A 27,177-nucleotide genomic window follows, 5' to 3' on the forward strand; every position below is an offset into this window, starting at 1 on the left:
CGCTGCTGCTAAGTTTAGTCCACTCGTTGCAACTAATTTAGTCCCACCTCGCTCCGCGAATAGGGTGTTTACCACCTTAAATACGTTACTTCTCAAACCATCACAACCACTTGGTCTTCATTGAATTCTATGTGTAGGATCTGTGGCCAACCGGGGAAGATTCCTATTGATAATTTAGATTCTACACAAAAAGATCATTGATGACCAATGTATTTTTTGATTTTTTTACATGCTTAGCCTTAGCAGTAGCGCACTTTCCCACAAGGTGCTACTACTACAGGGATAGCAATAGCGCTGCTCTGGTAAAAGGCGTTACTGTTATGGCGTTAGCGGTAGCGCTTTATCCCAAAGCGCGCTACTGCTAAGCCCATCCTATCTTCTCCAACCGGTCGCCCCTCACTCTCCCCTCTCCACTCCCAGTCTCACTCTCTCGTGCGTTCTGCCGCCGCTGACGTTCGGCCCTCCCCCGCCGCCGCATTGCCGTCGCCCCTAAGGTATCATCTCTCTCTCTCCTCCTCCCTCCTCCTCCTCCCTCCGGTCGCCCTCCTCTCTCCTCCCTCCGGCGGCCCTCCTCCCTCCTCCCACCACCTCCTCCTCCCTCTCTCCTCCCTCCAGTGGCCCTCCTCCCTCCTCCCACCACCTCCTCCCTCCCTCCCTCCCTCCTCACTCCTCCCCCTCAATCGTATTTCGGGTTCCGGCAAAACCCTTGAGGTTTGAACACTAGGGTGCGCATGAAGATCTCTCCTCCCCCTAGCTCATGCCCTCACCGCGATCTCAAAGCTCAGCACGTCGAACTCGCAAAACAAGGGGACACAAGATTTATACTGGTTCGGGCCACCGATGTGATGTAATACCCTACTCCAGTGTGGTGTGGTGGATTGCCTCTCGGGCTGAGGATGAACAGTTACAAGGGAAGAACAGCCTCCTGAGGAGGGGTGTTCTTGAGCTCGGGGAGCTTGTGTGGTCAAGGGTGATCTGAATGATCCTCTCCTTCTAAGGTGGTGGCTAGTCCTATTTATAGAGGCCCTGGTCCTCTCCCCAAATATTAGGCGGGAAGGGATGCCACAACTGCCCAATTTGAAGGGAGACAACTAGTACAAGTTATCCTGACTAAAGGTGGTCTTCGCCTGCCAAAGGCTCTGGTGGTGACGCTGTCCTGGGCTCCACGGTGACCTCCGTCCTGCCGTCATGCTGGTCTTGGTCTCGTTGCACCGATATGGAAACCTTTGCCTGATGCCTCGGGACTCCTCGCCTGCGCTTGCCTCTTCAGCACCAAAGAGGAAACGAGGACACTGTGCGCGCTGGCGCCCGCCTGTCCCCGGTCGCCATGGCTTACGTCACAGGAACCTCGCGAGGTGCCCCTTGCCTTGATCTCTCCGCCCCTCGCGAGCCAGCCTGGTGAGGCCGCCCCCGAGGAGGTCTTGCGTCGTCCGCCTTGCGAGGCTTGGCCCCTCGCGAGGGTCTTGAGTGTTTGCTGGTGAAGATGGGCCATACAGGGCTGCCCGTCGAGCCACGCCGTGGGCCGCAGGCAGGCAAGTCTGGGGACCCCCGTTCCCAGGACGCCGACAGTAGCCCCCGGGCCCAAGGCGCACTCGGACTTGGCTTCGAGGCGAACCAAAGGGCAAGTGCGGAGCGCCGCGGGCCCCAACAGCCTGCGGCCTTGCTTGACGCGTGGCGATTGATTGGACGTGGGCGTCTCCGCTTCCCCACGCTGCCTCGGCAACTGCCGACTTGACGAGTCCCTCCTGCATGCAGAGAAAAATCATCATTACCTGTGATCGTGGGGATGGCCGGTTCGCCTTCTTCCGCTATAAATGAGGAGGGGGCGGAGCCCCCGTCGCTCATCTCTTCCTGCTCCGCTCGCTTCTTCTCCCTTTCTTCATTGCTAGTAGCGACTCCCATGGCGCCGATTCAGAGGTTCTCGGCCGCAGAGAAGGGAAAGACCCCCCGCGACGAGCCCGGGCCACTTCCGCCGAAGAAGAGGCTGGCCCACCGCCGCGACGTAGTCGTGAGACCGGAGATGTCGAGGCCTTGGTGCGAGCGGCCACCTCCTGGGTATCCGCTGCCTCTGTACGCCCAAGCCGAGGGCTCTGAAGGGAGAGGCGGCGAGCGGCGCCGCCCATGCCGTGGCCGTGGTCGCCACGCCGTAGTGACGCACGCAGTCGCCCCAGGAGCCCATGCCGCGAACTCCTCGCGCGAACTCGTGATGTGGGCGGTGATGCCTCCGCGCACTTGGATTCACTTTCCGCAGTTCTTCTCCACCGAGATGCCGTCGAGGAGCCCCCTCGAGCTTTGGCTGCAGCAGGCCGACTGCGACGCCCCGGCGATCGGAGCGGAGGTTGAAGCCGTCTCCCCAGGCAAGATCTTCATGACCCGCGGCTGGGGCGGGGTTGCTTGAGTTTGCCGTGCGGAAGGCGCCCTCGCCATCCATTTTGAGTACGATGGCGCTTCCACCATGTTCTTCAAGGGCTTCGACGAGGAAGGCCGTCGCCTGGAGTGCTGCCCCAGAGGGGGTCGTCGGGGCGGCACAGCGACCATCGACGAGCATGCCGCTGGCTTCGCTAGCAGCTCCCCCAGCAGCAGCGACGCTTGGGAGTCCAGTGACTCTCCTGAGCCCTACAAGACTCCGGAGACGAGTGACGACAGCTACGTGCCCCGAGCTCTCGCCGCGCTCGGAGCAAGGCCTCAGCGTCTGGCCGCTGCCGTCGCTGGTCTGGATGGGGTTGGCGCCGGCCTCCCGTGGCCCACTGTTGATGATGGCGTCGGCCGTGTTGGCGCGTGTAGATAGGGCTCCTAGAAACTCCCCTCTTTTGTTCCCTGCGAGGAATCGAGATGGACCCCGTGGGGGCGTGTAAAGGGTCTGTAATGTCTTTTGTTGATATTATCCTCATTATGAAAATTTGCGAACGCATGTCCTGTTTCGGCTCGGTCTCCCCTTTCCAACCTCGCGGCAGCTTGGTGCTCTACGCCGACAGGTCCCGATCCCCAGGCAGGCTGCAGCCGTCGCTGGTATGCCAGGTCGCGATGCCGTGGTCAAAGCCAAGAGGTGAGTGGCCCGAGGTCCAGTAAGAGCTCCTGAGGCGCGATGCTCAAGAAGTCCCCTTTAGCGCGCAAGCAGCCACCAAGAGGTAGGAAAAGGGAGCGATGTTGCCGCAACAAGGCTGCAACAAGTGAGAGTCCTATGCCGTAATGCTTGGTCGACCCGGGCGCGAAACTTATCTTGGCAGTCGAGAGTCGGTTCCTTGCGCTCCGCCAGACTCGCGCGTCGACAGCCGTAGTGTAGCCAGGTTAGCCCTTGCGAGCCTCCCCCTCTTCTCCACGCTCTTCTATGTGCTCTACATCCTCAGGTCCCAGCCCTCGAGCGAGCTCAGCCACCGCTGGTATTCCAGGTCGCGATGCCATGGTCAAGGCCAGGGGTGAGGGCTGGAGAGCCAGTAAGAGCTCCTGAGTCACGATGCTCAGGAGCCCCCCTTTTAACATGCAAGCGAATTGCATGGGAGAAGAGGGAGCCCGCGGTACCGCCTGTTGTTGTCCTCAGGAGGTTCCTGTAGGTTAGTGCGAGGAGGGACATAGATTGCCACTACGATTGCCGGTCTACCGCTGGTCGCTCCGCAAGAAGATGAAGGCACTGAGGGCCTGGTGAGGTGACGTGCGCGGGGCGTGCCGCAAGTCAGAGCTCGACCGCTCAGATTTGTCGGCGTTGCAGGACGGACCCGAGCACAAGCACCGTGCCAGCGTGAGTAGCTCCCATTGCGGGATGAGCATGGGGCAGGCCGGCGACGCGGGCGGTCATGATGAGTGACAATCAAGCAGGTGATAACTATAGATAGATTATGCATGGAAAGCGAACTAGCTTAGGTAAATGCAAGAATGATACATGCCACTGGGTCGGACCCGAGCGGCCTGGGGATGATGCAGCCCGAGGGGCGCCCCCAGCAGAGTAGGCTAAAGATGCAAAAGGATACATGCCACAGGGACAGGCCCACGCGGCCTGGGAATGATGCAGCCCGAGGGGTGCTCCCAGCTAAATAAACTTGGAAAATGTCACCTCGTTCCGTTGTCGAAGGGATGTTGGGGTAGCTGAAGATGTGTGGCGAAGGGGTTGCTCCTCATGAGCCACCGGGGCCCTGAGCCTCGGGAGGCTCTGGGGGTCCAGGCGGTTCCTTGAGGACCATCTCCATCTCCGCCAGGACCGCGTGATGTCTGGCCTCCTGGGTCGCCAGGACGCTCCGCAGGCTGTGCTGGAAGGCGGCCGCCATGCTCGGCAGGCCGAACGGCATGCGAACATAGCTCTGAGGTGGGCCCTCACAACGTCCCACGCGCGAAGGCCAGAAGCGCTCCTGAGATGCGGCCCTGTTAAGCCCTGGGATGTCGATGCAGACGCGCAGCCCGCCATCCTCGCCTGGATGGGGAGCTGCGCCAGGTGGGCGGCGATCGTCGTGCATGGCCCTTGCATCCTGTAGCTCCTGAGTGGTCTTGGCGATGAACTCCTTGAACGCCGGGCACTCCTCTCCCGGTGTCCTCCTGAGGGAAACGTGCCGCAAAGCATGCCTCCACGTGGTACCCAAGCGCCTCCCTCGTGATGTTGGCCAGGTCTGAGGCCCTCCAGAAGAGAGCCCCCGAGCCTTGCCCGAGGAGGGCGCCGGGCGCGCCTTCCTATGTGAGGGAGGGAGGCGCCCCAAGCGCGGGTACCGATCCATATGTGGCACCGCTAGAGGCGCAGCTCCCCTGACGCCCTGTACGGAGTAGTTGCTTCTTCTTCTTGGGGATGGCCCCAGGAGGGTATATGGTGCCTTGGTTGTCGGGGTCTTCGATTGCCGCGGCTTGGAATGCGCGCTCGAGGGAGCACACCGCATCTCTTTCTTCGCAGGGGACTGTGATGATCCCGCCACTTCCCGGCATCTTGAGGACGTTGTAGCCGTCGTGGGTCACCACCATGAACTTGGCTAGGGCCGGATACCCGAGGATGGCATTGTACGGCAGACGGATGTGAGCAACGTCAAAGTCGATGAGCTCGGTGTGGTAGTTGTCACGCTGCCCGAAGGTGACAGGTAGGCAGACCTGCCCTATCAGGGTAGTGGAGCCGTCGGTCACTCCTGAGAAGGGCTTGGTAGGCTGAAGCTGATCGTATGGCACTTGGAGGCTGTCGAATGTCTCGACGGACAAGACGTTAAGCCCTGAGCCGCCGTCGATGAGGGTCTTGGTGACTTGTACGTTGCTGATGACGGGTGAGCAAAGCATCGGGAGGGCGCCAGCAGTGGCCGCGCACTTGAGCTGGTCCGCCGAGCTGAAAGTGATGGCGCACTTGGACCATCTGAGAGGGTGCATGGCCTCAAGCCTGGGAAGGGCTGCGTTCACCTCGCGAGCAAACTGCTTGAAGATACGCTGATATGCTGGGGCCTGAACTCCGCCCAAGATGCAGGCAATGGCACGCGGTTCCTGGAAGCCCCCAGCCCCTCGTCCTGATGGTGGTTGTCGTTCCTTCTTGGTGGCGGCGGCAGTGGAGGAAGACCGGCATTGCTCTGAGGGCGGTCCTCGCGAGGCTGATCCCTCCAGGCGCCCTCACGAGGCTGGTCCTGCCAACGGTCCTCGCGAGGCCAGTCGCGCCACTCCTGGCGGGGGCCGCGATCGTCCCAGTGTCCTCCGCGTCGTCCTCCTCCTCGGCCGTAGCCCCGGTCGTTGCGCTCGGGGCGTCGACCGAAGCGTCCATCTCGAATGTCCCGGAGCTCTTGACAGTCGTTGGTGTTGTGGATGTGTACGTTGTGGAAGGCGCATAATGGTCAGCTGCCTTTGGACGACTCGGGATGGTCCCGGCCGCGCTTCGTATCTGGCTCCGCTGCGAGCACGGCCACCCCCTTGCGCTTCACGTATTTGGCCTTGGCTTTCTTCTCCTCTGGGTCGGTAGCTGGGAGCTCGAGGAGGGAAAGGCGCCCCTCCTCACCTCTTGCGCACTTGGTCGCCAGGTTGAACAGCTCCAGATCCGTGCATAACTCCTCGTGGATGGCGAGCTCCTCCTTCATCTAGACGTCGCGGGCGCCATCAGAAAACGCCGAAATGATGGCCTCGTTCGTCACCTTCGGGATCTTGAGACAAACGTTATTGAAGCGCTGGATGTACTTCTGCAAGGTCTCCCCTGGCTGTTGCTTGACGCGGCGCAAGTCACCCACGGCCGGAGGGCGGTCGCGAGTGCCCTGAAAGTTGGCAACGAAGCGGTCGCGCATCTCATCCCAGGAGGAGATCGAGCCCGGGGGCAGGTTCAGGTGCCACGAGCGAGCACCATCCTTGAGAGCCATGGGGAACCAATTCGCAATGACTTTCTCGTCGCCATTGGCCGCCTCGATGCTCAGCTCGTAGAGCTACAAGAACTCCGCAGGGTTGGGGGTGCCATCGTAGTGAGGAGGCAAATCCGGCTTGAACTTGCCCGGCCAGACGACGCCACGCAGCTCCGGAGTAAAGGCGCGGCAGCCTGCCGTGGCCACCGGGGCCCTTTGCAGAGGTGGGGCATGCCCTTGGTGTCCGCGCACCGCTGCCGTAGGCGGCGCACGATCTTGCCGTGGTGGCGTCGGGAGTGCAGCAGTGTTTTCTTGCGGCCGGGGAACTTCTTGGCAACTTCCTTCCTCTCATGCGGGCGCCCGATGCGGTGGGTCACGCCGGGGGGGCGCGCGCCTTGCCGCCAGAGCGCCGTCTTGGTGCGGATGTGGTGAAGGTGCTCCGTGAGCTACGTCGCCCGCAGCTGGTGGAGGGCGAGGCAGCAAGAGGGAGGGTGTGCGGGAGCCCCCAGCGGCGCTGACGAGCTCGGCGATGCGGTCCAACCAGTCCTCATAGAGATCGTCAACCGGGCGGTAGCGCAGGAGATCGCGTGCCATGAGCAGCGCGGCCTGCGCGTCCGTGGGAGCGCGACGAGCGTGAGACGACGAGCCGGCTGGGGTCAGTGACGGAGTGGCGGTGCGGCCATCCCGCCGCACGGAAGGGTGCAGTGAGGACGCTTGCTGCTCGTTTCCCACCGGACCGGTGGCGGCGTTGGCGGCGAGCGACGGGGAGGCCGGCCGACAGGGGCTGTCTGAGCGACACGGGCGGCGAGGGCGGCCCGGCGCTCAGCGCGGGCTCGACGCGCGTCCGCCATGGATGCGGTGGAGCGATGGGACGCGGATCGGCGGGAGGAAGGCTTCGGCGCACCCCTACCTGGCGCATCAAATGTCAGATTTCGGGTTCCGGCAAAACCCTTGAGGTTCGAACACTGGGGTGCGCATGAAGATCTCTCCTCCCCCTAGCTCACGCCCTAACCGCGATCTCAAAGCTCAGCGCGTCGAACTCGCAGAACAAGGGGACACAAGATTTATACTGGTTCGGGCCACCGATGTGGTGTAATACCCTACTCCAGTGTGGTGTGGTGGATTGTCTCTCGGGCTGAGGATGAACAGGTATAAGGGAAGAACAGCCTCCTGAGGAGAGGTGTTCTTGAGCTCGGTGAGCTTGTGTGGTCAAGGGTGATCTGAATGATCCTCTCCTTCTAAGGTGGTGGCTAGTCCTATTTATAGAGGCCCTGGTCCTCTCCCCAAATATTAGGCGGGAAGGGATGCCACAACTGACCAATTTGAAGGGAGACAACTAGTACAAGTTATCCTGACTAAAGGTGGTCTTCGCCTGCCAAAGGCTGTGGTGGTGACGCCGTCCTGGGCTCCACGGTGACCTCCATCCTGCCGTCCTGCTGGTCTTGGTCTCGTTGCACCGATATGGAAACCTTTGCCTGATGCCTCGGGACTCCTCGCCTGCGCTTGCCTCTTTAGCACCAAAGAGGAAACGAGGACACTGCGCGCGCTGGCGCCCGCCTGGTGTTGGGGAACGTAGTAATTTCAAAAAAATTCCTACGCACACGCAAGATCATGGTGATGCATAGCAACGAGAGGGGAGAGTGTTGTCCACGTACCCTCGTAGACCGACAGCGGAAGCGTTATCACAACGCAGTTGATGTAGTCGTACGTCTTCACGATCCGACCGATCAAGTACCGAACGTACGGCACCTCCGAGTTCAGCACACGTTCAGCTCAATGACGTCCCTCGAACTCCGATCCAGCCGAGTGTTGAGGGAGAGTTTCGTCAGCATGACGGCGTGGTGACGATGATGATATTCTACCGACGCAGGGCTTCGCCTAAGCTCCGCAACGATATTATCGAGGTGTAATATGGTGGAGGGGGGCACCGCACACGGCTAAAATATCGTATATCAACTTGTGTGTAGAGGTGCCCCCTGCCCCCGTATATAAAGGAGCAAGGGGGGGCCGGCTGCCTTGGGCGTGCCAAGGAGAGGGGGGAAGTCCTCCTCCTAGTAGGAGTAGGACTCCCCTTTCCTAGTCCAACTAGGAAGAGAGGGGGGAGGAAAGAGAGGGAGAGGGAGAGGGAAAGAGGGGCTGCGCCCCCCTCTCCTAGTCCTAATAGGACTCCTCATGGGAGGGGGCGCGCCACCTCCTGGCTGCTGCCCTCTCTCTCCCCTCAAGGCCCACTAAGGCCCAATACTTCCCCGGGGGGTTCCGGTAACCCCTCCGGCACTCCGGTTTTATCCGAAACTTCTCCGGAACACTTCTGGTGTCCGAATATAGTCGTCCAATATATCAATCTTTATGTCTCGACCATTTCGAGACTCCTCGTCATGTCCGTGATCACATCCGGGACTCCGAACAACCTTCGGTACATCAAAACATATAAACTCATAATATAACTGTCATCGTAACGTTAAGCGTGCGGACCCTACGGGTTCGAGAACTATGTAGACATGACCGAGACACCTCTCCGGTCAATAACCAATAGCGGAACCTGGATGCTCATATTGGTTCCCACATATTCTACGAAGATCTTTATCGGTCAAACCGCATAACAACACACGTTGTTCCCTTTGTCATCGGTATGTTACTTGCCCGAGATTCGATCGTCGGTATCTCGATACCTAGTTCAATCTCGTTACTGGCAAGTCTCTTTACTCGTTCCGTAATACATCATCCCGCAACTAACTCATTAGTCACAATGCTTGCACGGCTTATAGTGATGTGCATTACCGAGTGGGCCCAGAGATACCTCTCCGACAATCGGAGTGACAAATCCTAATCTCGAAATACGCCAACCCAACAAGTACCTTTGGAGACACCTGTAGAGCACCTTTATAATCACCCATTTACGTTGTGATGTTTGGTAGCACACAAAGTGTTCCTCCGCTAAACGGGAGTTGCATAATCTCATAGTCATAGGAACATGTATAAGTCATGAAGAAAGCAATAGCAACATACTAAACGATCGGGTGCTAAGCTAACGGAATGGGTCAGGTCAATCACGTCATTCTCCTAATGAGGTGATCCCGTTAATCAAATGACAACTCATGTCTATGGCTAGGAAACATAACCATCTTTGATTAACGAGCTAGTCAAGTAGAGGCATACTAGTGACACACTGTTTGTCTATGTATTCACACATGTATTATGTTTCCGGTTAATACAATTCTAGCATGAATAATAAACATTTATCATGATATAAGGAAATAAATAATACTTTATTATTGCCTCTAGGGCATATTTCCTTCACCTGGCACCCGCCTGGCCCCGGTCGTCATGGCTTACGTCACAGGAACCTCGCGAGGTGCCGCTTGCTTTGATCTCTCTGCCCCTCGCGAGGCAGCCTAGTGAGGCCGCCCCCGAGGAGGTCTTGCGTCGTCCGCCTCGCGAGGCTTGGCCCCTCGCGAGGGTCTTGAGTGTTTGCTGGTGAAGATGGGCCGTACAGGGCCGCCCGTGGAGCCACGCCATGGGCCGCAGGCAGGCTAGTCTGGGGACCCCCGTTCCCAGGATGCCGACACCCTCCTCCTCCCTCCTCCTCCCCCTCCAGTCATTGCCCCACCTCCATACGCCACCCCTCGTCCCTCCTTCCTCCCCTTCCATCTGCCGCCATCTCGGCCTCCTCCCTCTCTCCTCCCTCCCTCCCTCATGCCTCCGTCCCTCCCTTCCTCCCTTCCTCTACAAGTTTGTAATTAGGTATATAAGTAATTTTAGTAATAGAAAATTTTAGTACACAGAATCTTACTAAATTTTAGTAATAGAAAACTAGTGAATAGGAATTTGATGATCTAATTAAAATTTTACAATAGAAAGAGTTTATTTTTAGTAAGAAAATTAATAGAACTAGTTTATTTTTAGTAAGTGCTTAGTTGAACTAGTTGAATTTATGTCATTATCACTTTGTCATCATAGAATGCTATATGAGATTTGATGATCTAATTAAAATTTTACTTGGTGGGATATGCAGGCTTTGTAGAGTCGTGTCTCCTTGGAGTGATCGTCATCCGAGCTACCTCTACTTCCTCTACACTCGAGTCGGTGAGCTAAAAGTCCACCTCCTCCTTCTCTACTCCTCGGTGTTGAATAGAGTAGAAGTAGGGTATTTAGTTATGCTTCTTAACCAAATGAAATGTTCGGGTTATAAGATATATTGAAATGTTTGGGTCCGAATGCTTATGATAATTTATTCGGATATATGAGAGAAGGGACATCTTTGTACCGCAGGGAAAATCCGAGTGGCCTATGTTTTGCCGGAGTGTTGATTCATTTCCGTTCCGGCAAATTTCAGACGCTCGATATGTCCTATTTTAGGAAAGGTCATGCCGGATTTTTCCGTGAATTTAAGCATGACTTGTGCTAGAATATGTAGGAAATATCGAGTGCTCCAGATTTTCTAGAAAGAGAATTAAACGACATTTTGAGTTGACTTTAAGTCTGTCGGGGCTCCATACATGACAGTCAAAAAAATCGGTGAGGAATAGTCTCCACCGTATATGAGAGAAGAAGAATGCCGACTGTTGTTGTGGGGGTCGCTTCTCCTTCTTCTCTTTGTGCTAGACCTTTGTTATGCACTAGGGGAAGAAGGAGTAGCGACCATCATCGACGATCAAAAATCAGTGACGGAGTGTCCACCATATATGAGAGAAGAAGAATGCCGACTGTTGTCGTGGGGGTCGCTTCTCTTTCTTTTCCTTGTGCTAGATATTTGTAATGCACTAGGGAAAGGAGGAGTAGCGACCATCACCGGCGATCGCAATATCAGAGAGGGAATGCCCACCATATACGTGAGATGATAGTTTAGGAAGGAAGACTCGACAGACCTAAAGTCAACCCGTTGCATGTTGAGTAATAGTGATATGTGTGTTGAGTTTCCTAGTAGTTGCCTTCGATCGATTTTCAATTAATGTTTCAACTATGAACATAGGAAATGTCTGACGACGAAAAGGATTTCGGTATGTGCGAATACTGTGAAGACAAGCGCGTCCTGTGCAACAGAAATTTCTTAGTTGGTGGTAGGCGCTTCAGCATCAAGCTGGATGAGACCTTCGAAGTGGATCTAGTAAGTCACAACGACAAGTCTTTTTTCATAATTAAGCATGACTTCTGCTTCTTTTGCTTCAACTTATAATTTATTTTTTTACTATTCTGCCAGCGTATCCCCTGCCATGCAAGAAATTATGTCTTGGATAAGATTGGTTTCAGTCCTATGGAAACTATGGAGGTAAAGTGAGTTCACTTGAGGACCGAGCATGGTTATATTTTTGCCGCAAAATTATACAATGCAGACACATACACCTATTTTGAATGCAACAATTGGAGAGCACTATGCACGGCTTATGCATTTGAGCCTGATATGCTTATCACCTTTGATATTCGTCCGGAAGATGATATTGAAGGTAATATCGACATCTGGATCGATGTGCAGACGCCTCCAGTTCTACCATTATGTGAGTTTCTCAACCATATTTATGTCTTGGATATTGTTTATTTAAAAATAGTTGACAACTAATTTCTATTAACAGCTTATTTCCATTCAAGCAAATATGTCCGGCGCTTGGTAGACATGACCTACTACTGTCCCGGGGCTAAACTAAACTGCGAGGAGATAAGTCATTATGTTTCATGGCTTGAGGATCTTGATACTGTCAAGACAAATTATTTTCCTGAACTTCAAAATCTTAGTACTCAAAACGTGCGACCACTAGCGTGCGTATTGAACTACGGTCACATCTATTTAGGAAAGATGGTAAGATTTTTACTATTTGTCCTCAGTGCTTCTTTTGCATACATTATTTTTTAAGCTAAACTTCATTGCTAAGTATGTACTATGATGTTCTTCAATAGGGACTCCCGATGATAGTTGTGCCTCATTGGATTGAGGCTAAAGGTGGCATGAAAATGGTTAGCTTACGACCAAGACATCCTACATTGCACATGAGTGCATTCCGGATTTGTAAAAGCGAGTAAGTCTTAATAGTCAAAGACTGGAGCAAAATTGTGAAGGATCGCAGAGAAGTACTAGGGGGCAACAATCAGAAGCGCGACCCACAATTAGGAGACAGGTTCATCTGCATGCTCCAATATGATGAATCGGGAGTGCTACACATGTTCTATGCTATTTTACCTGAAAGAGAGCAGCAGGAGTGATTAGCTAGCTACAATGAGTTTGAATATAATGATGTGCTACACTATGACTATGATGATTAAATAGCTAGTGTTGGTGGTAATGACTATATATGATGATTATTATTAGCTAGTGTTGGTGGTGATTAGATAGCTACACTATGACTATGATGATTAAATAGTGTTGGTGGTAATGACTATGATGATTATTAGCTAGTGTTGTTGGTGATGATATGATGCAAGAGTTTTTATATTAATATGATGATGATGATGATGATGATGATGATGATGAGTTATTATATCACTGGGTGAAAGAACCACGGATTAGTTTCAAGTGGATGGATCCTAAGTGACCAAGTCATGGATGATGCGGATTAGTTTCAAGTGTGACTTGGTCACTTAGGATCCATCCACTTGAAACTAATCCGCGGTTCTTTCACCCAGTGATTTAATAACTCATTATAATCTCTAAATTGCTACTGTATGAAAACTTGTATAAAGGTGTATGAATACGACATAAAATAAAAAAGAAATAGAATACGGAATAATAGTACTAGCGCGGGCAGTGAGACGCGCTAGTAGTAATTACCAGTAGCGCCTTTTACAGGACGCGCTACTACTAAGTAGATATAGCAGTAGCACGGGCTAACAAATGCTACTGCTAACCTTTAGGTGTAGCAACGTAGCAGTAGCGCGGTTACCCGCGCTATTGATAGACCGAAAACCCGCGCTACTGCCAGACTTTTCCCTAGTAGTGGGGGACGAGGCCGGCGAGCCACACCGTAGGGCCGCCATGCAAACGCGACGGAGGCGGGTGGAGATGGACGGCGTGGATCGACGGGTGGGCCGGTGCGCGGACGGCGGCTGTGATGGGCCGCCGCATCGCACGAAGCCGCCAGGTTGGGCCGATGCAGGAGTCTGGTCAGAGCAGGGCGACAACGGCCGACGCAGGACGACGGGCGGGCCGATGCCCGGACGGTGGCTGGACCTGACGGGCCACCTCGGCACGCGTGGCCGTCGGGTCGGAGGAGAGGCCGGCCGGTTGCGCCGGGGTCGAAGTAGAGGCGTGTTGGTGGCGACGGCGGCTGCGGGTGAAGCAAACCGATCAAGCATAGAACGAAAAACCAAAAAGAAAACGCTGATCAAAACGACCGGCGAGAGAGGGAGAAAAACCTGAAGCAAGGGCTCGGGAAAAAGACTCTCTAGGGTAGCCGGTCAATACAATCGGCGAACGAACCCTAGGTACGGGCGGCGTGGCCCCCGGTGGCGGTCATGGAGGCCGACCGCCCCGGGGGCGGCGCGGAGCAGAAGCGTCGGGGGAGGGGGGGGGGCGTCTAGGGTTTGGATCGATGTCTGATACCATGTTAGAAGGGATAGAGAGAGAGATTGTTGTGTAATATGATGGATGTATTATTGAGCCTCAAGGGTTAGTATATATTGAATACAAGATTTTAAGGGCAAAAAACCTCTCCTGAAAATAAGGTAGGAGACGAATTACAAATCCTAAACTACCAAATACAAATGACCCGAATATATGTTCAACACTTTAAATATTCTTGGCGTCCTAGCATGCGAAGACCGATCCAGAGTCAGGTTTCTGAGCCCCGCAAAAATAAAAAAAGAGTCAGGTTTCTGAGAGAAACGTCTGTAGTCTGTTGCATGTTCTTGATCAGCTCCTGAACACCCGCTCCCAGCGCAACCGTGGGGACGGTGCCCAGCCACACACACCGAGCAACGCCCGCAACCGTCGTGACTCCAGGCTAAATCCGGCAACCCATCGCCGCCTTTTAAAGCGCGCGCCGCCGCGCCTCTCCTCCCGCTCGCCAGACTCCAGCGAAAAGGAAAAGCTCCTGCACGTACCCCACGTTCCTGCCGCCTCCACACCACCCGCCGCCTACAGCATAACCAGCACGGTCATGGCGCGCGTGTCGCTGATGCTCGCCGCCGCGGTGCTCGCGTGCGCGCTGCTCGCTACCAGGCATGCGGCCGCCGCCGGGGCCGCCGCCGCCGCCGGAGCCGGCGCCGGCGCGGCGGCCCCCGCCCCCGGCGGCTTCGCGTGCAACCCGCTCAAGGACAAGACGTGCAAGCTGGGGGAACCCAAGGCGCCGGAGGACACGGAGGAGGAGGGCGGGCTCGGCACGAAGCTGCCGTCCCTGACGTCGGTCTCCATTCCTGGTGCCGGCAAGGTCGACCGCGACGGCGATGGAGATACCGACGAGGACGACGAGCTGCCGTCGTTCGACACCCACATGACCATCCTCGGCCACTGAGAGGATCCAAGCCTGACTTCTAAGCGCATGGTTGTAGTATCTTCTTGCATTTGCGTTGCTTGTGTAGTTGTGTTGCTGCCCAGAAGAAAGAAACAGAAAAAGGAAAGGTATGAGAGAGTGAGCGTGTCACGATGATCCCCGCTAGCTGATGACGAAATTTGCCAGTTGCTCTTGTTTCTTGTTAATATCGTTCAAGTTCAGATATTAGTTCTAAATTCTAGTTGATTTGGCCTCGTTTTGGTCTTCCTATTGTTGGCATTGAATAATGTTTGAGCTTGGTCTACAAACCTTTCTTTTCCTCCACCAAAACGTCCTCTCGTCCCCTCCGTCTTCTTTTCTCGAGTTGGAACCTGGTTGCATCTTCCGCGGGAATTGTAGAAACTTGTATGCTTTCAACCAAAATTTGTATACTAATTTTTATGTAACCTAGTTCAATTTTGTACAAACTTGTCTGATATAGTCAAAAGTTGCATACATTTCTTAGGTTTCAAGTTGTAGGTACAAAACTGTAGCTTTTTAGTTGAGATGCTAAATTTATGGAGGTGGTTATCACCGATCTAACAACCAAGTCTCATAGGCTTCATTCGAGAGACATCAAGGAGCCGATAATCCTACATCTACGTTAACCAGCTACGAAGACCTACGTAACCTGCCTGCCTAATCTTCTCGGCCCCCCTGATTTTTAGGGGGTGGGCCCCTTCTTGCCTAATGATCCACTAATGATGCTCGACGTTGCTATTTACGCAAATCACGTAACAAGTATTACGTAGGTCTAGCATTGCCCTCAAGGAGCAGGCCGGTTTGTGGTGGGACTTCCTATCCTCACGCCCGTTTTGATCCTTGTAAACCTCTTCAAAGTTTTTTCTTTCTAAATATATTCAGATAGAGATTCTTTTCCCGTGTCAGTTTCAAGAAAAAGTTGTACGGAGATTTTTCATTTTAGTTGAAAGTTTGATTTATTTTTCTTTCAACTTCTATTGAATGTTGATCACCAACGATGCAACTAGAAATAAAAGCTGGCGGTAGAGGAGGTAAACGGAGAGGAGGCGCTTCTTCCCCACGGTGACTATTACGCTTAAATCTCTACTTTTGATCTACATAGAAAGTCATAATTTATGAGAGGGTACATATATGTAAAGATCTTATTAGATTTTTCTTTTCTTCAGAATTCATGTTTTTGGCTCGATGGTTTGACTCTTTGAGTTTAGTTTTGTTTGTTTTCATGTTGCAATTATAATTTTTCCTCAAACTGTTAGAAGACAGATGAAAATGTTGGATTCTCTCGTTTGGTACAATTGTAGTAAGTGCCGTACTAAATAAGAAAAAAATAGACTCCCAAAACCCAAGTAAAGATAATCGATTTTACAGATTTAAAACAAGGGACTAATTTTCTGAATTTTGCTATTTTGTTATAATCTACATAAGTGAGCACTTAAACCAACTGTAAAGCAGAAAGATATAGCAGTCTCTTCACAACCAAGAATTAAAATATAAGTAGTACATTTCCTAATGATGTATATATAGGATATTCAATGTTTTTCGACAATTCATATGACAATCATTCGAGTGCATGAATAAGGTATATACATAGTTGAATTTATGATGTATCTCTCACAAAGTCTTGTACTACAGTTTGCACTGCAATAGGTATTCTCACTGAGTGGGTATTTTCATCCGACCATGTCAAACTCCCAATGGTGTACCCACCTTGCACTCTCTTCCTTGATGTGAACATCACCGTAAACATCATGCTTTTGCTACCACCTCTTGTAAAACTGATCATAGATGGCTCCACAGTTACGATTACCCCTGTGGGAGCCTCAACCGTCACTCGGTAAGTTGCTTCAACTGGCCCGACATTCATGACAGTGCGCCGGACTGTGATATTGTCTTTGAGGTCTGGCATGGCGATTGATGGGAGGTTAAGATTGCTGATATAGGACTTACAGTTGTCTAACAATTCATCGGTGCAATTTAAGAACTTGTTGTAATCTCTTGCATTCATGTCGTAAACCAAGCCAGGGTCAACGGCCTTATCTGGATCTATATGGCCACCGCCAAAGTCGAATGGGTCGGCTAGTTTCCTCGGGACACCCTCTGCTTGGATCAGCACACCGAAATGATCGATCACGGAAGCTGCAACCATGCCACACACACAAGGTTTAGTCATACTACGATGTTTAGAAGAATTTCTTGTATCGTTCTCATGGGCATACCTGTGGTGATGATGGCAGACTTTATCATGGCAGGAGACCAATCCGGGTGAGCTGACTTAAGCAGTGCGACCACCGCGGATACATGCGGACACGCCATGGATGTCCCGGACATGAACACATAAGTGTTGCCCTTGGCTGCCAAGATGCTGACCCCGGGTGCGGCAACATCCGGCGCAGGGATGTTTAACATCGTTTAACCTACTGTATAATGTTGTTTCATGTTATAAAGATGATACCTTGAGTATTCTTGGGAACGCGGCACTCGGGCCTCTTGATGAGAATGAGGCGACCATCGGCGACAACACTTGGTTCCCAATAACACTCATAGCACGAGACACCTTCATCACTGGATTTCTATCAAGTCGTATGCCAAATATGAACTTCTTACAAGGAAAAAAAATCACGGCCCCTATTTTGTTGGACAATGCGACATATACTCACTTTGTTTTATCCAAATATGTGAGAATTGTGTGCGCGATTTCGAAGTCCACCACTACACATGCCATGTTGCCTTTACACATGGTCAAGATGTCGAGGATGTTGGCATCATATTGTGCAAAGATAAGGCCCTTCGCGCCGGCTTCCATTGTACGATTTATGACAATAGGAAGTGCTAGTCGAGGTGGTGTAATGGCTGCCTCTGCCGGTGCATAGCACAGAACAATTTTACCCGTGATGTTGCTTGACGCAAGCGACTGCATGCTACAGCTGCATAAAACAAATAAATTGAACACTGTTCATAATCATTGTGATTTTAGACAAAGAACAAAACGGGAAACCAAAATGTGTCAAGTGATGCTTTATTTCATTACCTCCTCGTGTAAACAAGGGCCTTAAAGTCACTGATGTTCATAGATGCATTGTTGTGAAGAGATTGCCCCTGCGTTTGAAGTCAAACACGAAAGAGTTCATCTGAACCTGATGTAGTGTTAACTATGAGAGGAGATAGTGTCGAGGGAGCTCCTATACGGGCCGGTTCAGGCATCTGGCGCTCACTGCCAGACCAGGTGGGCCGGCCCACAAACACGCAGCATAGAGAAAATGTATTACCCCCCCCCCCCCCCCCCCCCCCCCCAAGAAAAAAAAGAAAAAAGTGGCTCCCGTGAGGAACCGACCTTGCGCCATTTAGCTCCACTGTAGGTCACCTAACCACTAGAGCTACAAGGGGCTACTCGATGATTGTAGGGTGAACTATTTAAGAACAAACAGTAGCCGCGCTTTGAAAAAGGTTCATCAATTTCAAAAAAATCACAAATTTGATTTTTCTAATTGATTTTCAAAAATGTTCACAAATTTGAAAAAGGTTGATCGATTTTGAAAAATAGTTCATCCATTTGAAAAAAACATCAATTTTGGAAAAAAACTTCATCAACTTTTTAAAAAATTTAACAAAATTTAGGAGAAGTTCATTGACTTTGAAAAAAAAAATCATCGATTTTCAATACAAAAATTACAAATTTGAAACATTTCATCGATTTTGAAAAATGTTCATAAATTCTGAAAAAAGTTCATAAATGTGAAATTTTCATTGATTTTGAAAAAAGTCATTAATTTTTTTTTTAAATCATGGATTTAAGAAAATAAAAAAAGAGCAAAAGATAAAAAAGAAAAGGGAGAAGTGATCACAACTGGCGTCGTGGCCCGGGTGGTTGCTGTAGTTTATGAAGTACAAAGGAGATCCCGGGTTCAACTCATCGCGTGCAGGTTTTTGCGGTTTTAATAGGAAAAAGAAAAAGAAAAGGCTAAACGGGCCGGCCCATCTCGGAGGGGGGGGGGGGGTGCGCCGGTTTGCGATTAACACCTTAATGGGTGCAACTGACACTGTATAGGAAATTCCTAGTGTCGAGGTCATACCAAGTAAACATTTATCAAGGGGAAGGGGGTATAATAACAAATATAAAAATAGTTCTGTTGTTTGTCCGTTAGTTTTGCCACCTTTATTGCATAAATTATGGATAATGTTTTTCCTTGCAAAGCTTATAAAGAAGATAAAGGATTATGTTGACATTTCCAAATATATCTTCATATGCAAAAAGAGCCACAATGAACATTCTATATGTTGCTTCCATTAGAGCATCTCCAATTGGACCGAACTAATTTGACCCCCTATTTGTCCGTGGGCACATCTGAACAATGTCCGGGCTTGTCCGACCCGAACCCCTATTTGGCCATGCACACAGTCGTGTCCCCAAAATTGTTCGGGCACATGAATATTATTGATTGATTGAGAGAGAGAGAGAGAGAGAGAGAGAGAGAGAGAGAGAGAGAGAGAGAGAGAGGGGTCTAAAGTGGGTCAGGTTCGACGTGTTGGGGTGACCGGGCAACACTCATTTCCTCCCCATATAGAGGTTGGGTTTGGGGTTTCGCGGACAAACCAGATATACGAGGATGATTTGGGGTGTCCGATTGGAAAGACTATTTCTTTCTCTCTTCTATTCGAGCACTGTCTGGGCTGTCAGCTCGGATATATAGGGACAATCTGAGAGGTCCGATTGGAGATGCTCTTAGCAGCTAGTTGCTTAAAATCAACCTCATTGGATTGATCTACATATCTCCAAAATTTAGATGACATAATTAATATTTCTATGAACATCAATATGTGGAAGTAAACTAAGGTCTTAGATATTTGAAGTTTAACATTCATAGTCACTTGATAAATTCTTGCAAATAGAGAAATTCAAAAATAAATAAGTATTATAAAATCATGTAGCGTGAATATTCTTTCATCTTTATAAGTACGCTTTTCGTTCCATAATAATAATCGTTGATTTGTTCTAAATCAGAGACACGTAATATGAAACGAAAGGATTATATATCTATAGAAGAAGTTTGAAAAATATCGTTAGTTGTGCCGTAGTCATACGTAGAGAAGGATATCTACCCAATTACTAGTGCCAATATGTTGGCTTTTATTTTTTTCGCTTATCAAACTATCTGCGATTGGCTGTGCATTCCTACCTATGCAGAGGTCGGGTGTTACTCATTATGCTTAGTATCCGTTTGATGCTATATTTTAAGTTAATAAATCGCCCTTTATTCTAAAAAAGTTGTATGAGTTGATGACTAGCTAACGTTTTATATATTATACTAGTAGCACCTAAAAGCAAGTATAATAGTGGGCTTATAGTCTGCTTACATGGTACCTTTTGCATATGTGAAGAAGAGAGATATTAAAATGTAAAGGAAATAGACTCTCGTGCAAAAGCCTAGCTATATGCATACTCTATACAAATACAATAAATGTGAAGAAAGAAAAAAAAGAGTAGGTAACAAAAATACTGATGTAATAGCCAACCTTAACCCACACTACTATATATGTAACTATAGATGATTACTATAGATGACATGACAGATTTCTATAGCCATCGGTTCGCTATACTATTATACTATTAGCCATGCGCTAGCAAAAATGATGTTGTAAGGCTCTAGACCTACTAATATATCTAATAAATCATGACGCCAAGGAATATACAAAATTCATTTTGATAACAATGATTTTTTATTTCAGAGTTGTCTGAGATTTTTAGAGGTCCGATTAAATTATACATACCATGAAGCCTAAAATTGCATGAAAACATTTTTGACAATTTTAGGCATAGAAATATGTATGCATATATTTGCCAAAATCTGAATTTACCCAGAACCATTAGCAGGCATTGAATCATTCATTAGAACCGGTAATAAAAACAGTCCTCAATAATAATTAAACCTAAAATTGTTTGCACAATACTTACCATCAACATTTGTTTATTCCCGAGCGATATCAGTGTAGGGAAAGTCCGGTCTATGGTGCTCGCAGCAACCGTGGTGACCCAAGGCACTGCATTCCACGCCGTTTGCGGCACAGGTCCGCCGTTCCCGGCAGAGAACACGACGGAGATCCCTCTCTCGACGGCGTGCAGCGTCTCAAAGAGCTCGCTGCCTGCCTGTCCCAGCGAGAGTGACAGGACATCCACGCCATCGTCTATGGCGTGGTCGAGGGCCGCAAGGACCCCCGCGTGGGAGCCCGATCCACGTGGCCCCCACAGCACCTTGTAGATTGCCAGTCTGGCGCGTGGCGCCCCGCCGCGTGCCACCCCGGCGGCAAGGCCTCCGTAGCTCACGTTCGAAACCTGTCCGCCGGCGATCGTCGAGGCGACGTGCGTGCCGTGGCCGCTGAGGTCCCTGGGCGACATGTACTCGGCCTTGAGCTCCTCATCACTCATGTCATCGCTGAACCATCGTGCGCCGATGATCTTTCTGTTGCAACTCGTGGCGTCGAACTGCTGGCCGGCTTGGCATGTGCCTTTCCACCTCGCCGGTACCGGACCGTAGCCGCTGTCGTCGAAGCTTCGTGATTCAGGCCATATCCCTGCAGCAGGCATGGAGCCGATTGATCATGTCCCCGACTCTCTGAGTCCTTTTGTTTTTCATTTGGATGCGGGGATGGTGATTTTAAGCTAGAAATGTGGTTGCAAACCTGAATCGATCACCCCGATGATGACATCTTCACCGTACTTTGCCTTTTGCAGGAGGCCTGAATCCTCCCGCGGTTGGTCGTAGTCAAGGCCGAGGAAGTCCCAGCTCCGAGTTGTGTGCGCCTCGTGGTAAATGTTGGGCCTCACACTGACAACATCAGAACATTCTACAGTGGATGCGTGTTGATTAGTTTCTTTAGATTATGCATCTTATGAATAATTATTACTTGCTGGTGCCATCTTATGAATAATTATTACTTGCAAGTGTGGCAGCTTGAGATTCGGTGAGCATGGCGGCGAAGCCAGAAAATCCGTGCCTGTAGCTGTAGACTATCGACTTCATGGCTTCGTCTTTGCTGTTGCCAACGGAGAAAAGGTGAGCAAATCATATCAGTCTCGTTGTAATATGTATATCAGGCACTATGAACTACTAGCTACTCCCTAAAACCACGACACTTATTATGGAACGAAGGGACTAGCTAATACCTTCCAAAGACGGAAGTTAGTACGTCGTGGTGCGACTCGGTGACCATGGATGGATCGTCATGTTTCTTCCCCCCCATGTACACTATGTAGAGCTGGAATTCGTCGCACGATGTTTCAAGAACTCATATCAGAACAAGACGATCGGGAGTTGCGGAAAGGAAGTCTTTTGAAAGAGGAATCAAGCATATCTTACTTTGCTCGACGCCGAAAGAGGCGACATTGCCGCCAGTAGCATGGTGCAGGCAAAAGCTCTTCTCATATCCATGTCTGGTTTGGGGACAAGTGTTATGTTTGTCAAGTGAGTGTCCTTTTGTTCTCTCATGTGTATGTATAAATACAGCCCCATACATGTCCAGCCATGGGGTGCAGATAAACAGTACATAGAAGAACACGTGAGAAAAACTACCATGTCCCCGATCAGATAACCATGAAACCGAATATGGTATCCAGGACTCTGATTTAATGACCTGGTCGACGTGTAGTTTCATAACTCATAAGAAAGTTGATAATCGTACGTGAAAGGGAATTTCATAGAGTTTGGCAGACTTTTGGCAGAATAATGAAACATTCCACGAGAGCGACGAATGGTTTGGCTGATTCGTTTCTCTTATAGACAAGTTTACAGATAAGGCAATACTATCAGTTTGCGATGACGTACATGCATTTTCTATTTTCTTTAAAGGCCGACGTAGGGTGCCTTGGACAACGTTCTAAGCGCGTCTTTTGAAGCTATTCCATTGCATCACGGATGACATGGAATGGCCAAGGAAGATGGAATCAACAACGCAAAAAAAAATGCTACCATCATCGTATTATAAAGTAGCTAGACCATTTTTCAACAAATGAGAAGCAAGCCTTTAATCAACCCTTGTTCGGTTGTTCATGAGCTTTCTTGACGAGTATGGCTAGTTCATTAGCAATTATGTCAAAAAGACAGGGTGATACGGGATCCCGTGCCTAATCCCCTTGAAAATGGGGAGGCGAACTAACCTGTGGTTGGATGGCTACGAGGATAGTGCTATCCCTACCCCACTATGGTTCAAGTACTAAACTTGACGCTGATGCTCGTATTTTCCTAGATTTATTTCAGTCTTCTGACAATGTGCATTCAGTGAGACTATGAAGGCGCATGTGAGGCTGTGACGACTCTCTCAATCTCAAGATGATGTGTCGGCTTTGTCTCTCGTAGATGCTCATACTAGTGCATCATCATAACTGAGGTCTTTTGCATTTACCTACAAGTAATTGGATCTCATATGAAGATGTTCAGTGAAGTAGAATGGAAAAAAACGAATGCAACTACACAAGAACTAGTCTGTAACTGTCGTTCGGAATCAGTTTTGCGCAGTGTTAACTGAAACATGGATATCTGACTCATACGGAGTCCGTTTTGACTCCACAAGTAGTCAAACCATTTGTGACGACTAGATGCTTCAAAGGATACTTTCATAGGGAACTTTTGGAGAACTGTTCTTAAGAAGTTCGTTTAGAAACTTGTATAGAAACTTTCTTAATGAGCACTCGACAAACGCATTTCGAAAACATACACAAAGTCCCAGCTATGGACCTAGTGCATCATCATAACTGAGGTCTCTTGCATTTTCCTACAAGTAATCGGATCTCATATGGAGATGTTTAGTGAAGTACAACGGAAAAAATCAAATGCAACTACACAAGAACTAGTCTGTAACTGTCGTTCCGAATCAGTTTTGCGCAGTGTTAACTGAAACATGGATATCTGACTCATACGGAGTCCGTTTTGGCTTCACAAGTAGTCAAAACGTTTGTGACGACCATATGCTTCAAAGGATTCTTTCATAGGGAACTTTTGGAAAACTTTTCTTAAGGAGTTCGTTCAGAAATTTGTATAAAAACTTTCTTAATGAGCACTCGACAAACGTATTTCGAGAACATACACAAAGTCACAGCTATGGACCTAGTGCATCATCATAACTGAGGTCTCTTGCATTTCCCTACAAGTAATTGGATCTCATATGGAGATGTTTAGTGAAGTACAATGTAAAAAATCGAATGCAAATACACAGAAAATAGTCTGTAACTGTCGTTCGGAATCAGTTTTGCGTGGTGTTAACTGAAACATTGATATCTGACTCATACGGAGTCCGTTTTGGCTCCACAAGTAGTCAAAACGTTTGTGACGACCATATGCTTCAAAGGATTCTTTCATAGGGAACTTTTGGAGAACTTTTCTTAAGGAGTTCGTTCAGAAACTTGTATAGAAACTTTATTAATGAGCACTCGACAAACGCATTTCGAGAACATACACAAAGTCCCAGCTATGGACCTAGTGCATCATCATAACTGAGGCCTCTTGCATTTCCCTACAAGTAATTGGATCTCATATCGAGATGTTTAGTGAAGTTGAATGGAAAAAATCGAATGCAACTACACAAGAACTAGTCTGTAACCGTCGTTCGGAATCAGTTTTGCGCAGTGTTAACTGAAACATGGATATCTGACTCATACGGAGTCCGTTTTGGCTCCACAAGTAGTCAAAACGTTTGTGACGACCATATGCTTCAAAGAATTGTTTCATACGGAACTTTAGGAGAACTTTTCTTAAGGAGTTCGTTCAGAAATTTGTATAGAAACTTTCTTAATGAGCACTCGACAAACGCATTTCGAGAACATACTCAAAGTCCCAGCTATGGACCTAGTGCATCATCATAACTGAGGTCTCTTGCAATTCCCTACAAGTAATCGGATCTCATATGGAGATGCTTAGTGAAGTAGAATGGAAAAAATCAAATGCAACTACACAAGAACTAGTCTGTAACTGTCGTTCGGAATCAGTTTTGCGCAGTGTTAACTGAAACATGGATATCTGACTCATACGGAGTCCGTTTTGGCTCCACAAGTAGTCAAAACGTTGGTGACGACCAGATGCTTCAAAGGATTTTTTCTTAGGGAACTTTTGGAGAACTTTTCTTAAGGAGTTTGTTCAGAAACTTCTATAGAAACTTTCTTAATGAGCACTCGACAAACGCATTTCGAGAACATACACAAAGTCCCAGCTATGGACCTAGTGCATCATCATAACTGAGGTCTCTTGCATTTCCCCACAAGTAATAGGATCTCATATGGAGATGTTTAGTGACGTAGAATGGAAAAAATCGAATGCAACTACACAAGAACTAGTCTGTAACTGTCGTTCGGAATCAGTTTTGCGCAGTGTTAACTGAAACATGGATATCTGACTCATACGGAGTCCGTTTTGGCTCCACAAGTAGTCAAAACGTTTGTGACGACCAGATGCTTCAAAGGATTATTTCATAGGGAACTTTTGGAGAACTTTTCTTAAGGAGTTCGTTTAGAAACTAGTATAGAAACTTTCTTAATGAGCACTCGACAAACGCATTTCGAGAACATACACAAAGTCCCAGCTATGGACCTAGTGCATCATCATAACTGAGGTCTATTGCATTTCCCTACAAGTAATTGGATCTCATATGGAGATGTTTAGTGAAGTACAATGGAAAAAATCGAATGCAACTACACAGGAAATAGTCTGTAACTGTCGTTCCGAATTAGTTTTGCGTGGTGTTAACTGAAACATGGATATCTGACTCATACGGAGTCCGTTTTGGCTCCACAAGTAGTCAAAACGTTTGTGACGACCATATGCTTCAAAGGATTCTTTCATAGGGAACTTTTGAAGAACTTTTCTTAAGGAGTTCGTACAGAAACTTGTATAGAAACTTTCTTAATGAGCACTCGACAAACGCATTTCGAGAACATACACAAAGTCCCAGCTATGGACCTAGTGCATCATCATAACTGAGGTCTCTTGCATTTCCCTACAAGTAATCGGATCTCATATGGAGATGTTTAGTGAAGTAGAATGGAAAAAATCGAATGCAACTACACAAGAATTAGTCTGTAACTGTCGTTCGGAATCACTTTTGCGCGGTGTTAACTGAAACATGGATATCTGACTCATACGGAGCCCGTTTTGGCTCCACAAGTAGTCAAAAAGTTTGTGAAGACCATATGCTTCAAAGGATTCTTTGATAGGGAGCTTTTGGAGAACTTTTCTTAAGGAGTTCGTTCAGAAACTTGTATAGAAACTTTCTAAATGAGCACTCGACAAACGCATTTCCAGAACATACACAAAGTCCCGGCTATGGACCCAGTGCATCATCATAACTGAGGTCTCTTGCATTTCCCTACAAGTAATAGGATCTCATATGGAGATGTTTAGTGACGTAGAATGAAAAAAATCGAATGCAACTACACAAGAACTAGTCTGTAACTGTCGTTCGGAATCAGTTTTGCGCAGTGTTAACTGAAACATGGATATCTGACTCATACGGAGTCCGTTTTGGCTCCACAAGTAGTCAAAACGTTGGTGACGACCAGATGCTTCAAAGGATTATTTCATAGGGAACTTTTGGAAACTTTTCTTAAGGAGTTCGTTCAGAAACTAGTATAGAAACTTTCCTAATGAGCACTCGACAAACGCATTTCGAGAACATACACAAAGTCCCAGCTATGGACCTAGTGCATCATCATAACTGAGGTCTCTTGCATTTCCCCACAAGTAATCGGATCTCATATGGAGATGTTTAGTGAAGTACAATGGAAAAATCGAATGCAACTACACAATAACTAGTCTGTAACTGTCGTTCGGAATCAGTTTTGCGCAGTGTTAACTGAAACATGGATATCTGACTCATACGGATTCCGTTTTGGCTCCACAAGTAGTCAAAAAGTTTGTGACGACCATATGCTTCAAAGGATATTTTTCATAGGGAACTTTTGGAGAACTTTTCTTAAGGAGTTCGTTCAGAAACTTGTATAGAAACTTTCTTAATGAGCACTCGACAAACGCATTTCAAGAACATACACAAAGTCCCAGCTATGGACCTAGTGCATCATCATAACTGAGGTCTCTTGCATTTCCCCACAAGTAATTGGATCTGATATGGAGATTTTAGGGAAGTAGAATGGAATAAATCGAATGCAACTACACAAGAACTAGTCTGTAACTGTCGTTCCGAATCAGTTTTGCGCAATGTTAACTGAAACATGGATATCTGACTCATACGGAGTCCGTTTTGGCTCCACAAGTAGTCAAAACGTTGGTGACAACCAGATGCTTCAAAGGATTTTTTCTTAGGGAAATTTTGGAAAACTTTTCTTAAGGAGTTCGTTCAGAAACTTGTATAGAAACTTTCTTAATGAGCACTTGACAAACGCGTTTCGAGAACATACACAAAGTCCCAGCTATGGACCTAGTGCATCATCATAACTGAGGTCTCTTGCATTTCCCTACAAGTAATTGGAT

The 27,177-nt window shown here is 48.8% G+C and overlaps 1 protein-coding gene across 1 annotated transcript; it reads right to left on the reverse strand.

Annotated features, from left to right (window-relative positions):
• Window positions 1-15,897: 15,897 nt before the first annotated feature.
• LOC109754623 (subtilisin-like protease SBT3.9) lies at window positions 15,898-22,673 on the reverse strand. Its single transcript, XM_020313541.4, has 10 exons — window positions 22,063-22,673; window positions 21,870-21,961; window positions 21,642-21,739; window positions 21,386-21,550; window positions 20,661-21,277; window positions 17,739-17,806; window positions 17,368-17,634; window positions 17,164-17,280; window positions 16,927-17,099; window positions 15,898-16,846 (listed from the first exon to the last, which is right to left on the reverse strand). Exons 1-10 carry the CDS (start codon window positions 22,276-22,278, stop codon window positions 16,308-16,310), a joined length of 2,352 nt encoding a protein of 783 aa, XP_020169130.1. The 5' UTR covers window positions 22,279-22,673; the 3' UTR covers window positions 15,898-16,307.
• Between the last annotated feature and the right edge of the window lie 4,504 nt (window positions 22,674-27,177).

This window comes from Aegilops tauschii, chromosome 6, assembly GCF_002575655.3.
Source record: "Aegilops tauschii subsp. strangulata cultivar AL8/78 chromosome 6, Aet v6.0, whole genome shotgun sequence".
In the NCBI taxonomy this organism is placed as follows: Eukaryota; Viridiplantae; Streptophyta; class Magnoliopsida; order Poales; family Poaceae; genus Aegilops; species Aegilops tauschii.